The 14,002-nt window shown below is 39.2% G+C and overlaps 1 protein-coding gene across 1 annotated transcript in view; it reads right to left on the reverse strand.

Annotated features, from left to right (window-relative positions):
* Window positions 1-5,302, reverse strand: part of LOC148021295 (uncharacterized) — a 58,986-nt gene extending 53,684 nt beyond the window's left edge. Inside the window, exon 1 of the mRNA XM_087699160.1 lies at window positions 5,025-5,302. Within this exon, the coding sequence (XP_087555286.1) occupies window positions 5,025-5,122 (98 nt within the window). The 5' untranslated portion in view covers window positions 5,123-5,302. The remainder of the gene's footprint in view (window positions 1-5,024) is intronic.
* Window positions 5,303-14,002: the final 8,700 nt, after the last annotated feature.

Genomic DNA, 14,002 nt, shown 5'->3' on the forward strand with positions numbered 1-14,002 from the left:
TCTCTCGATGCTATCCTGGCAATGACTTCTACCTTGCTCTTCTAGCAAGGTGCTTCATCCACTTCATCTTCTTTCATTTCTTATGGTTCTCGGCACCATATGAAGACCGACATCAAACTCCTCTTCCTTCTTTGGCATCTACATCCAGGTTGAGAGGGGGTTCCTACCCTTCTTGGTATTCTACAGGCTTCAGCACTTTGTCTTCGACATCAACTTCTTCCCCCTGTTGTACCTTACCCTTTGCATTGCATGATTTCATTATCTTTGTACTAGGGCGCTTGGGCAAGTTAACAATTTCCCCACGAGGGACACTGTCAAAGTGGCACCTGCTGCATGAGCATTCTTCAGCATGTAGCATACTTTGCATCTCATTGTGCAAAGCACCACTTGAGCGGATCCTAAGTTGTTTCCACCGACGACTGTTGTCACCACACCACCATACTCCTTCATCACATGGATACCTCATCCCCTATTTTTTCCTCGTCATTGACACCCTAAGTGGATGGGTAAGCTTGTACTGTTTTGTCATGTGTTGGGTGTACCCTCCCTACTCCCGTCTTCTAGGTCACTATTACTCAATCGGCTGCATCCCATAAAATTTCACTTCACTTATAATTTTAAAAAAGTTCCATGTAGTTCCATCTGCCTTTGTAGAGCTTGGTAGGCCACTGGGCAGCCGACGTGCATCCTTTGTCCAATGCCCTGTCCTCTCTGGGGTGACTACTTGGATTCCCTTGGTAAGATAGCCATCGCCTCTGTAGTCTTGGTAGGCCATTGGGCAGCCAACATGTACCCTTTGTCCGATGCCCTGGCTGCTTTGGGATGAGACGCCTTGCGATCAATAAACATCATAGTGGTTGGCCTAACCTTTCGGCTCAATTTTAGGCCTGAGAGAGGATGTTGAGCTAAAACATGCATTACTTGCTGATTAGCCTCTTAAACAGCCCCAAAATACACTTAAAAAATGCTTTTTAGAGTAAAACCCTAAAACGGAGAGTGGTTCAAGAGAGTTCAATTGAAACCCTAAAACGGAGAGCGGTTCGAGAGAGTTTAGTGAAAACCCTAATTTTTGGGGCACCCTTACACATCTATAAATAGACAAGCTATCCCATTCAGCCTAATTCTGTTTGTGCAAGTTTTCTCACTCCACGTGTACATTTCAGCCATCAACCTCCTCCCATGTGGTTGTCCAGTCCTCGAGATTGATGGCACTCCATCCATGTTTGCTCTTGCTACTGGCGCTTTCATCCATGTTGACGTCAGCTGTTGGCGACATCATCATCTGCTGCGATCTAATCATCCAGTCATCGCCAGTCACATCAAACACTATTTTAGCCTGCTTTTACAACCGCCTTTGCACAGTTTTCAGCCTCCGATCGGTGGTACATTGCTACGTTTACCAGTTTCCAGCCTCGAGACAGCTACGTTTTAGCGACCAACCTACTGCCATTCACTATTCAGCACTCCTGCACTCCGACTGGTAGTCACAAATTTGGGATCCGTCTCCGGTGGACCTCACACTCGGACATTGCTCTGCCCTTGAGCACACTGTACACTCTTACATTCATTTACAGCATTCATTCACTTCAGAGTTGTGTTCTCTCTCTCTCACTTTTTCTATTTGTGTTTGAGTTTCTGTGTTTGAGTTTTGAGTTTTGCGTTTAGGGTTTGAGTTTTGCCCTCTGTGTCTGTATCTGTCTCTTTGTGTTTCTGTCGTGGTCATACACTTTGTGTATTCTCAAAGCAAACCCTAGCAGTTTTCTTCACAGTGCTTGTTTCCAACCTAGCACACACTATTCGAAGCTGATTCAGCATGCTGACTATTGCTGCTGGTTTTTCCTGCAGTTTTTAGTCTCTCTCTCTCTCCTACAGTCTACGTTTGCTGTTTTCTCTCTCTTGCAGCCAACGTTTTTAGTCTTTCTCTCTCCTACACTACCGTTTGCATCATACCCAACCTTCCTTTGCTGTGTTTGCCAGTATTTGACACACGGAAGCCGCCTTACTACGATTCGGGATCCGTTCGGAGTACAATACACTCCCCAACTCATTACCCATGCCTTGATCCTTGAGATACAGGAGTTTGAGGTACAGTATTCATTCACTGCATAGTATGTTTACTACATGAGCATTGTATATTCAATAGTGATATCATTTCATCCATTCTCTATGTTCATTGTCTCTGATTTACCCTAACCCTAACTGTGTTCTTCTATCGATCTATACTTTGTCGTACGGCGTTATTTGTGTTTTTGTGTTAGGGTACTTTCTTCACACGTAGCCCTTATATCCCTTAATTGAAGTGAGGTGCCTCCAAAATGGATTTGGCACAATGATTAAAACTTAGAAACTCCAAGGTCGGAACTTTAAATGTGGAAGAAGAAAAAGAATGAAAGTTGAAAGAGCTTTAAGGCTAAGTCTTAAGGTTAAGAGCTTAGGTAATGGGAAAGAAATTAAGAACTTAGGAGGAGGAGGAGGAGAAGGATGGATAGAAGAACTTAGAAGGAAAGTAGGAGGGAAGAAAAAAAGAAGGAAAGAAGAAAGGAGAAGAAGAAAGGAGGAGGAGGAGGAGAGGAGAGGGGGGAGCGTAGGGATGCGGGAGGGGAGGGATGCAGGAGGGGAGGGATGCTGGAGAAGGTACTGAGACTTGAGCAAAAGGAGAAAATGATTGCAAAGAAGACAAGCGTGAAACTAGCCATCCACTCAGAGAATGCCAAAACGTTGTTTTCCCATCTCGTTTCAAGGGGCCCAAAATGCCACTTCATAGTATTATCCCACTCTCAAGGAAGATACTAAGAGTCTTTCACAAACGTGGTCCTTCTTTCCAAGCGTACAAAAGCGCGAAGGCTGATCCATATCTCTCCTCCTCCAGGACACCATTAAAGAATGCAAACTTCACGTCCATCAAGTAAACACGGCAATGACAATAAACTGCAAGAGCCAAGATAGCCCGAATAGTATATGAGAGTGCACAATCGAAGAGGAAACACGAACATGGAGAGATGAGGGAAGAGAAAGATTGCAACAAAGGAAGAGAATTGAAGGAGAAAATCTGCATTGAATTGAATGAAAGTTGAATACAAAAGAGGACTAATAAGTCCGTGCACGCAGCCCAAGATATCAATGAGGGGACCGGATCAAGTTGATGACAGAACGCAGCACTAAAAGATGTAGAAGAGTTCTTGTACATCATAATGTATTAAAACCTGCAAAGGAAGAACCTGTGAATGACTAGTCAAGTGTGGAGGCTAGCTATAGATGGCCAAAAACAACCAAATCTCGCCGACCTGCTCCTACTATAAATATGTTGATGAGCTGCAATCAAGAAAATGTTGATCATCATCATAAATGTTGTTTGTACCATGTCAGCGAGTGCAAACGCAATCTATACCCACTAAAAAAGAGACGTACTAAGCTAGAAAATAACTAACTAGTGTAAACACTCCCAAATCCAACTGAAAAAAATATGCATGCTCTAACTAGAGCTATCTCCTCTATCAAAACACATGACAGACTGAATGTCAAAGCTCCTCGTATTGAATAATGCAATCTTGCTTGTAGTGCAAATGCCCTAGTAACAAGCCTAGCTTTATGCTTGTCCAACGTGCCATCAGCCAAGTATTTGGTCCTATAGACCACATATCACCTTATGCTTGCCTGGAAGCAAAACCAACTTCCAAGTCCCATTACCCTTGATGGCCTTGAGCTTCTCTTACATAGCGTGCTGTCCAACATCCTATGTCAAAACCTCCTCAATTGCAGTAGGCTCTCGATCCTCTAAAATCTATGGCATAGGACATAGTTTACACAAAGTGAATGACCGTGCTTGGCCTATAGCCTAGCTGATTTGCATAGGCCCACCAATGTACATACCATCCTTCACAACCCCTCGTTCTACTTCGGCGCAAAGTACACAAGTCCATACTTTTGTTTCCACTTCTATTGCTCCTACTTCTATGTAGCATTTTGGAAATAATCAAGACGGTGTCCCTTGCTTGTGGGTCCTACATTGAGTCAACAAGGGGCATATTAAGCTCTATCTCAATCCACTTATTTTGTTCACTTGTGATTTGTTATTTGTTGTTCATATTTTTGGGCCTCGTCCATCTTTTTGGCCCTGACGGCCACCCACAAATATTTTGAGGGTTTCTTCACGGTTACACCACACAATAGTATTTTCAGGATTTTTTGCCTATTTATAGGCACACTTGTTAGTTGGTCAGCATCACTTCATGGCACATGCCTTCACACTTTCCTCACTGCAGCTACACATTGTAGCATGTGGAGGGGCTGATCATTGTATTCAGCTTTCATCTACTATTCAGCTGAGTTCTCTCTTCATAGCCTTCATCATTTCTTCTTGCTGGAGTGTTCCTCTTCCGATGTCATCTCCCACACACCCATCGTACAATTGTACACAGCATTGTTGGTAGTTTCATCCCTACACAATGCAAAGGGACTTTTCCTAATGCTTCTTTAGCAAGAATGTTGGGCTATTTGTAAGATTTCCTGCTCAGTGAAAAGCTCGTGTCTGTTGAAATTTTGGCTATGAAAGAAAGCAAGTAGATGGCAATCTCGTAAGCCACCATCTGATAATTCAATGATTAAATCAGGTCAGCCAGCCAGTAGATGCAAACAGTCTTGCCTGGCTTCACTTCCTTCCTCTGTACATCGTTCGTACCATAAGCACTCTTGTTACTATTACTTTCTACAGATGACTACATACATCTAATCACGGTCCTTTAGACGCCAAGTACCCTGGCTACAGGATTTTCAGACAAATGCATCGTGCATCAGATCTACAAAGACCTGAATTCAGGCCCAGATGGTACACCCAGAGAGTTCCAAAAGGATAAGGTACAAGGGACCTATGAATTCAGCATTTCTAACATAAAAGACTCAAAATGTTAACCTTTCATGCAAGCACAACCATAAAAGACTCAAAATGTTAACCTCTCATGCAAGCACAACCATGATAGATTAACAAGGGCAAGACGAGTTGGAAAGCGAAAGATTGCGAGCGTTACTTGATGATTGGTTCGAACCACACTGGTTTCTTACTCAGCAGCTTTGCCTTGAGGAGCTTGTCTGTCAGATAAACCAGCTTCACCCTTCTGCTGGCCATGTCTGTAGCTCGCGCGTCAGTTACGAAGGGATCTTGTAACTCGCACGCGTCATCCTTCTCGTCCTTGTCAGAAACAGAAGTAAAACTCGCCAAATTAGGGATTAGTGGTTAATTTTTGTAACCTGCCCCACCCTTGCAATGGCAATCATCCTGGCTACCACAATCGACAATCGAGAAAAAGAACATTTCACCTTGTAACACAAGTGATTTATATTTCACCTCATTGATCAATAGTTGCTAAGTGATATTCTCAAGCTTTTCAAAGCATTGTTGCTTTACATCAATAAAACTTTGGTCCGAGTTATCAAATAAGCAACATGTTTGCACATTAACCAAGGGTAATCAGAAAATCGACCACTTAAAAGACTACCAATGATGGAGCACTAAAAGAACTTAACACACAAGTTGCTACAATAGAGCGACTTTAGATACACTAGCCAAGGAGGAGCAAAATAGGAAAGAAACACCGAGAGCTAGGATCACAAACAGATTCCATCACATAGGTAGAGGAGAAAAAGTCTCACAACTACACATGCCTAACTGACATTGACGGCAAAAGGCAACACACTATTAATAGCAAAATGATAGAGCAAATCGGCAAAGATGGACAAAGGCAGCAAAAGCGAAGAGAAGTGTAAATCAAGAAAAAGACACAATGTATATTTTTTTGTCAATATCCACAGTCATACAATTAATTGTAATATTAATTTGAGTGTCCCGGGCATAACACCCATATACATTGTAATATTTTCTACTAGACAAAAAGACCCATAGGTGCAAGCACTAGCTTTCATTCACTTTTGTGATGGTCAATGTAGTCTAAATATGTATGTATAAACTAGAAAGGATTGGCAAAGAGCCAAATAGGAGAGACAAGCACCCAACTTCAGTGAAAGCCCAAACTCAAAATCCCATGTATAAATACTAAAAAGTGAATGGATAATCTCATTCTTGTAGTGTGTAATATTATAAGCTCTCTTCTGGCTTCTTGCTTGTGAGAGGGAGTGTGTGTGAGGCAAAGTGAGAGACTGATGTGGAGAAGCTCTTGCTTATTCTTCTTCTTCTTCTTCTTAGAGCTTGCAAGGCAATTTGAGGGAATGGAGGTGGAGTTTGCTTGAGAATTATTGCAAGGATCATGGAGCCATCGAATCGAGCAACTAGGCGCATACTCTCTATGCCAAGTAGCAAGATAGGAGCTTGCACTCTGAAACGTTGCAGGGATTAGCCTAAGATAAGCAAGTTGAGAATCAGCCGATTCGTTGCTTGTCTATTTGGATTTTTGAATTGAATGAAGATTTGATTTTTAGCAAGGTAAAAGCGTGAAGGTTAAGGTTCAAATGTTTTTTAAAAATAAAAAAATATAAACCTTTTAGTCTACGTGTCAATAGAAAGAAACCCAAAAATACTTGAAAACTCTTATTGAGCACCAAGGTGAAAATTGGAATAAAGATTTGGGACTTCCCATTTGCTTTATATTGTGAGCATTCCAAGGATATTTGCTTGCACATTCATATGTGGTATCCCTTGAAGCACCCTATGTAGCCTCTTTGAGTGCCACATCCATAATTAGGATAGTACACTATCGAGACTCCATGATGTCACTAGATCAATTACCTTGGTTGCACATAGGGTCATGTTGAAGAACCTCTTTAAGCTTTGCAATGCTAAAGCCCACACAAATTGACCCAACATAACTCTTGAGAAGGGCCAAACTAAAAGAAAAAGAGAACCTACATTGTCATTAACAAGAGAAAGCCCACTAAGCAAGGGTGGGAATGGTGATTGAAGAAAACAAGCTGAGAAATATGTCACAAAGGGGTTAGAAAGCAAACAATTTATTTGAACATCACTAGCATAGGGGAAGTCATGTGACATTAACATAATTGCTAATTCGAGAGTCTAAAGCATGAAGGAGCACAAGAAGCATAGAAGTCATATAAATTGTAATTGAACACATTGTGTAAAGAAGGTGATGTTAGCCATTGGCCTGACACACTATGTTTTCATTCGCATAGTTTAGAGCCTTAGCCTTTACTATTTCCTGTGTAAAGCGGTCTTTAAATGCCTCATGAAGTTGTATGTCTCGTGAAGTGTAGTTTGTAGGTAGTTGAAAAATGTGACCTGAAGAGGTATTGTGTATCTTTCTCATGTATCGATCATCATTCTTGATCACGGCTAGTTGTATGATGGATTTTCTTGAATCAAGGCAATATGATAGTGGGTGCCATGATTCATATATGTATTTTTGTCTTATTTTCAGCCTATACTCTAATTTCTATCTCTAATTTGCCATTATGAGTGTTGTAGAGTGTAGCTCTATGTCTGTATGTAATTATTTCCAAGTTTTTTATTGGTTGCTTGATGAGGTATTAGGTATTTTCTACACTACCTAATGTAGTTTACTCTATCCTGTATGAGGCAATTCAGTCCTACTATACATTCGGAATAGGTTTGGGGTTGAAATAGGTGACTACAATTTTGCATATACACTTATCTCAATCTTTTGAAAAGAGAAGCATATGCACTACTTATCTAACAAGAAAACACATTCAAGCAATAGCTCAAAAAGAAACAAGGGGAAAGGAAAACAAACTATGCTACATTGTATGGCACTCAAATGCCTCCTCAATGGAAGAAAAACAAATGTAAATATAAAATAAAGCTTGAAAATGAGTAGTCAAGGGAAGCAATACTAATCGAGATGCTCAAGGACAAGCCGTTCATGATGGGACTAGATAAAGCCCCAAAAATAGTAATTATGTAAGAACAATTGCAAAGATCCATGGTTAATATGCCTAGTGAAAAAAAGATAGTTGAAAGGCTCAACTCTAAAGGAAAAGAGATTCCTGATGTGCAGCCTAATGACGTATTTGCCAAACTAATTGAAGTGCAAAATATCCTAAGGCCACACCTTCATTATCCAAGAGAAAGAAAATGAAACAAAGAAAACAACAACAATAGCAAGTAGCTCTACAAAAGCCACAAAATGGAGTCTAAGGAGAAGAGTGAGAAGCCGCTAGCCTCAATACACAATTGATCCATAGACATCTTCATTCCCACTTCTCCCAAAAGCACTAAACCCATGAATGCTTTCAAAAGTTCCAAGGATTCCAAGCAACAAGTGCTACCAATAGTTGCAAATAAAACTCAATCCACCAATAACATGGTGCATGACTTCCAATCAAGAGTTGTGATTATACTTGTCACATTTGACAAGGAGCATGATATGGTAGCCATGGAGCCTCAAGATAACCATATGAACCTTGAAAGCATAAGCAATTCTATGCTCCTTCAATATTGCATGCCTTATCATGAACTTCCTACCATGCTAAAGCCCAAATCAATCCTTAGAACCCTAGAAATATCACTTAGAAAATAGGAATGCCATCAAGTGTCTCGCATAATTGGATGCTAGGTTGAAGTTGCTTGCATGCACCTACATCCACACAAACATGGATACCTTAACTAAAGAACATGAGGAATACCTAGAATATTTGTTAACATGGGACGAGCAAGAAGATCTTGGCATGCACTACACTAAGCTTCTAGACTAACTTCTATGCCACATCTAATATGAGGAAGCTAAAGAGCGTTGCTTAACAATTACATTTAATGAAGCACTTTGTTATCATGATTTTTTTGGGATAGAGGAGTTAGAACAACAAGATGAGGGGCGAAGCCAATTCAAGAAACATTGGTTCAATCATTGAGCTTCGATGGGGCTAAACTGAGAGGCCAACTCATGACTATCATGGAGGAGTGACAGACCATTTAGTAGTCTCAAAGAGACCCAACCTATATAGCCCCTACTACCTTTTGTGTACTTGATACTATCAATGGTATGGCCTTAGCAAGACCCACCCTATACTATCCCTTGCTTGACAAAATTCTAATAGAAGAGGAGTTGCATGTTGCTAGCAAACTAGGACAAGAATGGTCCTACTCAGCATCACACAATACTTATTGTTCCTAGTAAATTTCCCACTACTCCTTGATGCTTATGCTACACTAGAGCATAATGATGAGTTCCACAATTGGCTTTTAGCATCTCGGAGTGACACAGATTCATAAATTGTAAAGTGCACATAAATCAAACATGGTTTCTATAATTATGTATAGATCAAACTAAATAGGAGAAACCTTGTACACCCTACAAGAAATGACTATCAAGTAGAGGTAATGAGAACTAGGGTTAACACAACTGGACTCATGTAAGTGGTACTTATTCTAACATAGCCCCAATAATGGAGTTTGAAGCATTTCAATAACATATACTCTCATACTTTTATCAAGAGAATGTAGGTTAGTACATGTGATTACCTTGGCGAATGAAGTGTTCAAAGCCACTGAGGATTACTATTCCCTGAAAGGACCATCAATGTGGAGAAGCTCTTGTTGCTTCTGCTGCTGCTTCTTCTTCTTCTTCCTCGGTCATAGTCGTTGTCGTCCTCGTCCTCGTCCTCCTCGTCCTCCTCCTCTTCTTCTTGGAGCTTGAGTGGCAATTGAGGCAACACAGGTGGAGCTTGCTTGAGGTGTATTGCAAGGATCATGGAGCCATCAACAATCCTTTTTCAAATAGACTACAACGAGAAGATAAATCAGTGAGTTCACTATATTCATTTGGTGAGTTTGCAATGGTTATGTGAGAGGTAACTGTAGCTATGTTGCTCGAAATGCTTGAAATAATAAACATCCATTAAGTCTGAGTTGTTTGTGTGGCTTGTGAAAGCAACACACACACACCCTAGCACTATGACTACTAAAGGCCTCACTATCACAACCATATTTAAATATGAGCATCTTCCTAAGAGAGAGAATCATGACTTACATCCCTTGTCTGACCTAATAAGTTTGATTGAGGCCTTAATAGCTAAAAAAGAGTTGAACACAATGCCTATGACAAGCTCAAATGTTGGAAATCTAGGGTTTAACCTTTTAGGATTTTCACTAGATATACAACAACTCCTCATGCAAGATGAACAATAGGGTAGAATGAAGCATGTAGAGAGCCCAAAGAAAGACACAATGGCAAACATGGCAACAAAATGAAGATTAGCTAGGGATCTCTTGTAACAATTGAATATGTCCACACAAGCACAAAGATTCAATGCACTTAGAAAGGAGACAAAGATAGAGAAAATCCAATGAATCTTGGACCTAAACATGAGGTGGAAGCATAGCATATTGGACTGCCAAATGTAGATCTCACAAGCTTAGAACTCCTAATTAAGTAGCTACTTGACAAAAGTAATAGAAAGAAATAGTGTGACTCTCATTGCTTCAATCTTGATGGGTTAGGAGTAACACCTAGCTCAAGAAGCAACAGCTTTATTTTAGTTCTCAGATGTCAAATACTCCTTGCTTGTACTTTTTTAGATGTATAAACCACTTCCATGTGTATAAACATGAATTTCAAGACAATACTATTGAAGGAATTTTCCTCGGTCAAGTATGGAAGCATGTGTTTGACGAGAATGGTATCCATGGGATATTCTTGAAATGTAAATGGATATGTAAAGGAGTTAGGTGGGTTACGATGTATCTTCTTTATGGTATCATCCACAAATAGTATTATTGTAGGGCTAAAGTGCGGCCAATCAATATCGTCAAAACATTTTAGAAATTGTGGCTTCACCCTAACTCCTTACCGAAGAATGAGTTATGAAAAGAAATGCACTGGAGGTATCACTTTCCTACAATCAACCATATTCTCTTTAGAAGAAGACATAAAAGTGTGACATATTATAAAGAATACATGTGAAATTACTTACCAAAATCTGGATCCTTATGTCTCTTGCATATTTTTTCCTTCAAGTATGCTTGGTATAATGCCTTCTTGTTGGAGGGGAATTCACCTTTAGGTGGTCAAGGAAGATAGGACATCTCCGGTACACCTCCTCATTCCGCCATTGCTCAATCTAGTGATCCTTATATATGAGCTACTCCTCCTTCAAATGCACATAATTTGTGCATTTCTTGGCAAAGTTTGCAATATCGCATTCTCTAATTACCCACACATGAACCTATCATTCATAGTTATATTACATATAGAGAATACATTGACGAGATACCATTGCAAATATACTTCTATAGAAGGATACCAAGTTATGTTTGTAGAGAAGTCTCCATGCTGCTAACTTGCATGACTTTTGAGACTCAATATCATGATCTAGTTTGAAATTCTATTTATCTTCTATGTGAATGAGAAGAACAAATCTTTGTCTAATTGAATATTGTAGTAGTTTCCTCATTAAAAACGAGAGAGAGAGAGAGAGAGAGAGAGAGAGAGAGAGAGAGAGAGAGAGAGAGAGAGAGAGAGAGCAAGCAAGCTTTAAATCACAACTCCCCTCCATCATCTCTCTAAGGGGACATGAAATTTTTTGTCACCAGACAGGGGTTGCCAGCAATCCCTTCTTAGCGAAAAAAATTCACAAGTTGCCTTTATCTCTAAGGGGACTTATTGAATTTCTTTAGTTGGGAAGGGGTTGTTGATAGCTCTATGTTTAGTGAAAAAATGATTGTCCTACTACTTGGGAGGCTTTTCAAAACAAATGTTTGCAGAATTTTCTTCCACCTCAATTCCATGGAAAAGCAATCAAACAGTGGGATCTTCTGTAACAAAGAGATCTGAGCCTATTTCACAATATACCAAGCATTTCTTGAATGCCTTATTGCAACTTCGAATGCTCGAAGATGTACCTGAGGCGATCCGTAAGTGCAAGTTTATATCTAGTTTGCTTGGTCACTTTTATGCGGAGGTGAACATGTTCAAGCCAATGACCCTCAAGGATGCCATTTCTTTGGCCCATGATGCTGAAGACAAAATTCGAGGACGAGAGAAGTGACCATAACAATTCCCAACTAATGGTAACTTCAGTACAAAGCAATTCAATTCTAACTTTTGAATATTCAATCAAAATCGCTTTGTTCCATCTTCTTTCCGTAAATCTTGGACACAACCCCCTACTTTACCATCAAACATAAATCCAAATCCTAAGCCATCTTTCTAGCCAAATCCCAACATACCTAAACTCCCAGCTATTACCAATAATGTTTCCAAAGCCAAACCTATAGTCTGCTACAAGTGCTAGCAACCTGGATATCTAGCGGTGAATTGCCAATCTAAAAAGCCAATCATTCACATCAACTACTTGGGAGCAATTGAAGATGAAGACCATGAATAAACGCCAGATTTCATGGAAGACGATGACAATATCGGTACTACTTCAAATACTTTACCAAGTATGCCAAATCCTCATTCTTTATTGACATGAAATGTCTTGTGCATGGTAGAGAAAAGATTGTTTTACATGATGACGAGAGCACACACGATTTTATTTCTATAAAATTGGTCAAAGAATTAAATTTACATACTGTTTCAACTCATTATCGCATCAAGGCTGCATCCTTAGATATTAGATACAATAGAACACAAGAAGTTCATGATTTAGAAATTAAAATTGGTGATTATGTTGAGCGCATAAATTTCTTAGTTGTGCCTTTGCAATCTAGTGACATTATTTTAGGAATGCATTGGTGTCATTAATATAATCCCGATATAGATTATTCTATGCATTCAATGAAGATTCATTCTAATAGAAAACCAATCACATTACATGGTACGCATACCTTAGATACTTTTCCATTGCTTAGTCACACACAGGCTAAACATACATTAAGAAAAGGTAGCGAATCCTATTTAATATGTGTGAATGAAATTGAAGCTAAGGAAAATTAGATGCATCCTAGGCACACACAATTTCTTTCACAATTTAAAGATTGTTTTGTTTGCAGACTTACCACCTGGCTTACCACCTACATGTCTTGAAGATCATAAAATAGACTTAATTCCAGGTTCTCAACCACCACATAAAGCACCTTATCGACATAATCAAATTGAACATAAAGAAATTCAAACCCAAGTTGAAGAATTGTTAACCCAAGGACTCATTAGACCCAATAGTTCTCCTTTTGGTGCACCTGTCCTATTAGTTAAAAAGAAAAATAACACCTATAGGATGTGCATTGATTATCATGCCTTAAACAAGATTACTGTCAAGAATAGATATCTGATCCCTAGGATAGACGATCTTATGGATAAGCTACAAGAAGGGGCCACAATATTTAGCAAGATAGATCTTAAATCTGGATACCATCAAGTACGACTGGACACATCTAATATTTTCAAAATTGCATTTAGGACTCAATTTGGACATTATGAATTCCTTGTTATGCCATTTGGTTTAACTAATGTACCAACCACATTCAGTTGTATGATGAATGGCATATTTTTGAAGCATCAGCATTGTGTAATTGTTTTCTTTGATGACATATTGGTTTTCAGCAAGAATGAGAACGAGCATTATGTACAAATGATCTTTGTTTTTCAAATTATTGAAAGAAAATCAATTATATGCTAATCCTGAAAAGAGTGATTTTTTTCAAACCCGCATTGAATACTTAGGACATATTGTTTCATCTGATGGTATTAAAGTTGATCCTAAAAAGATAGAAGCAATTTTGAATTGGCTGATACCTAAAAGTGTGCATGAATTACATTCTTTCTTAAGTCTTGCTAGCTTTTACAGAAAATTTGTCAAAAAATTTTCATTGCTTGCATTGCCTTTGACAAAATTATTAAAGAAAGGTATTCTGTATCATTGGTCTGAAAATCAACAAAAGTCCTTTGATTTACTAAAACATGCCTTAACACATGCCCCTGTATTGCAACTACCTGACTTTAATAGATCATTCTTCCTAGTAGTCACTGATGCTAGTGGATAAACTTAACCAATCTTTTGGCATTTGCAATTACTCTCCAGCCACAAGAGTATTATCATCCTGATGAGGACATTACAATCAACAATATAAAGTAAAACT

The sequence above is a fragment of the Lygodium microphyllum genome, chromosome 18 (assembly GCF_053477565.2).
Source record: "Lygodium microphyllum isolate KBCC chromosome 18, Lygodium_microphyllum_v1.1.10, whole genome shotgun sequence".
Lineage (NCBI taxonomy): Eukaryota > Viridiplantae > Streptophyta > Polypodiopsida > Schizaeales > Lygodiaceae > Lygodium > Lygodium microphyllum.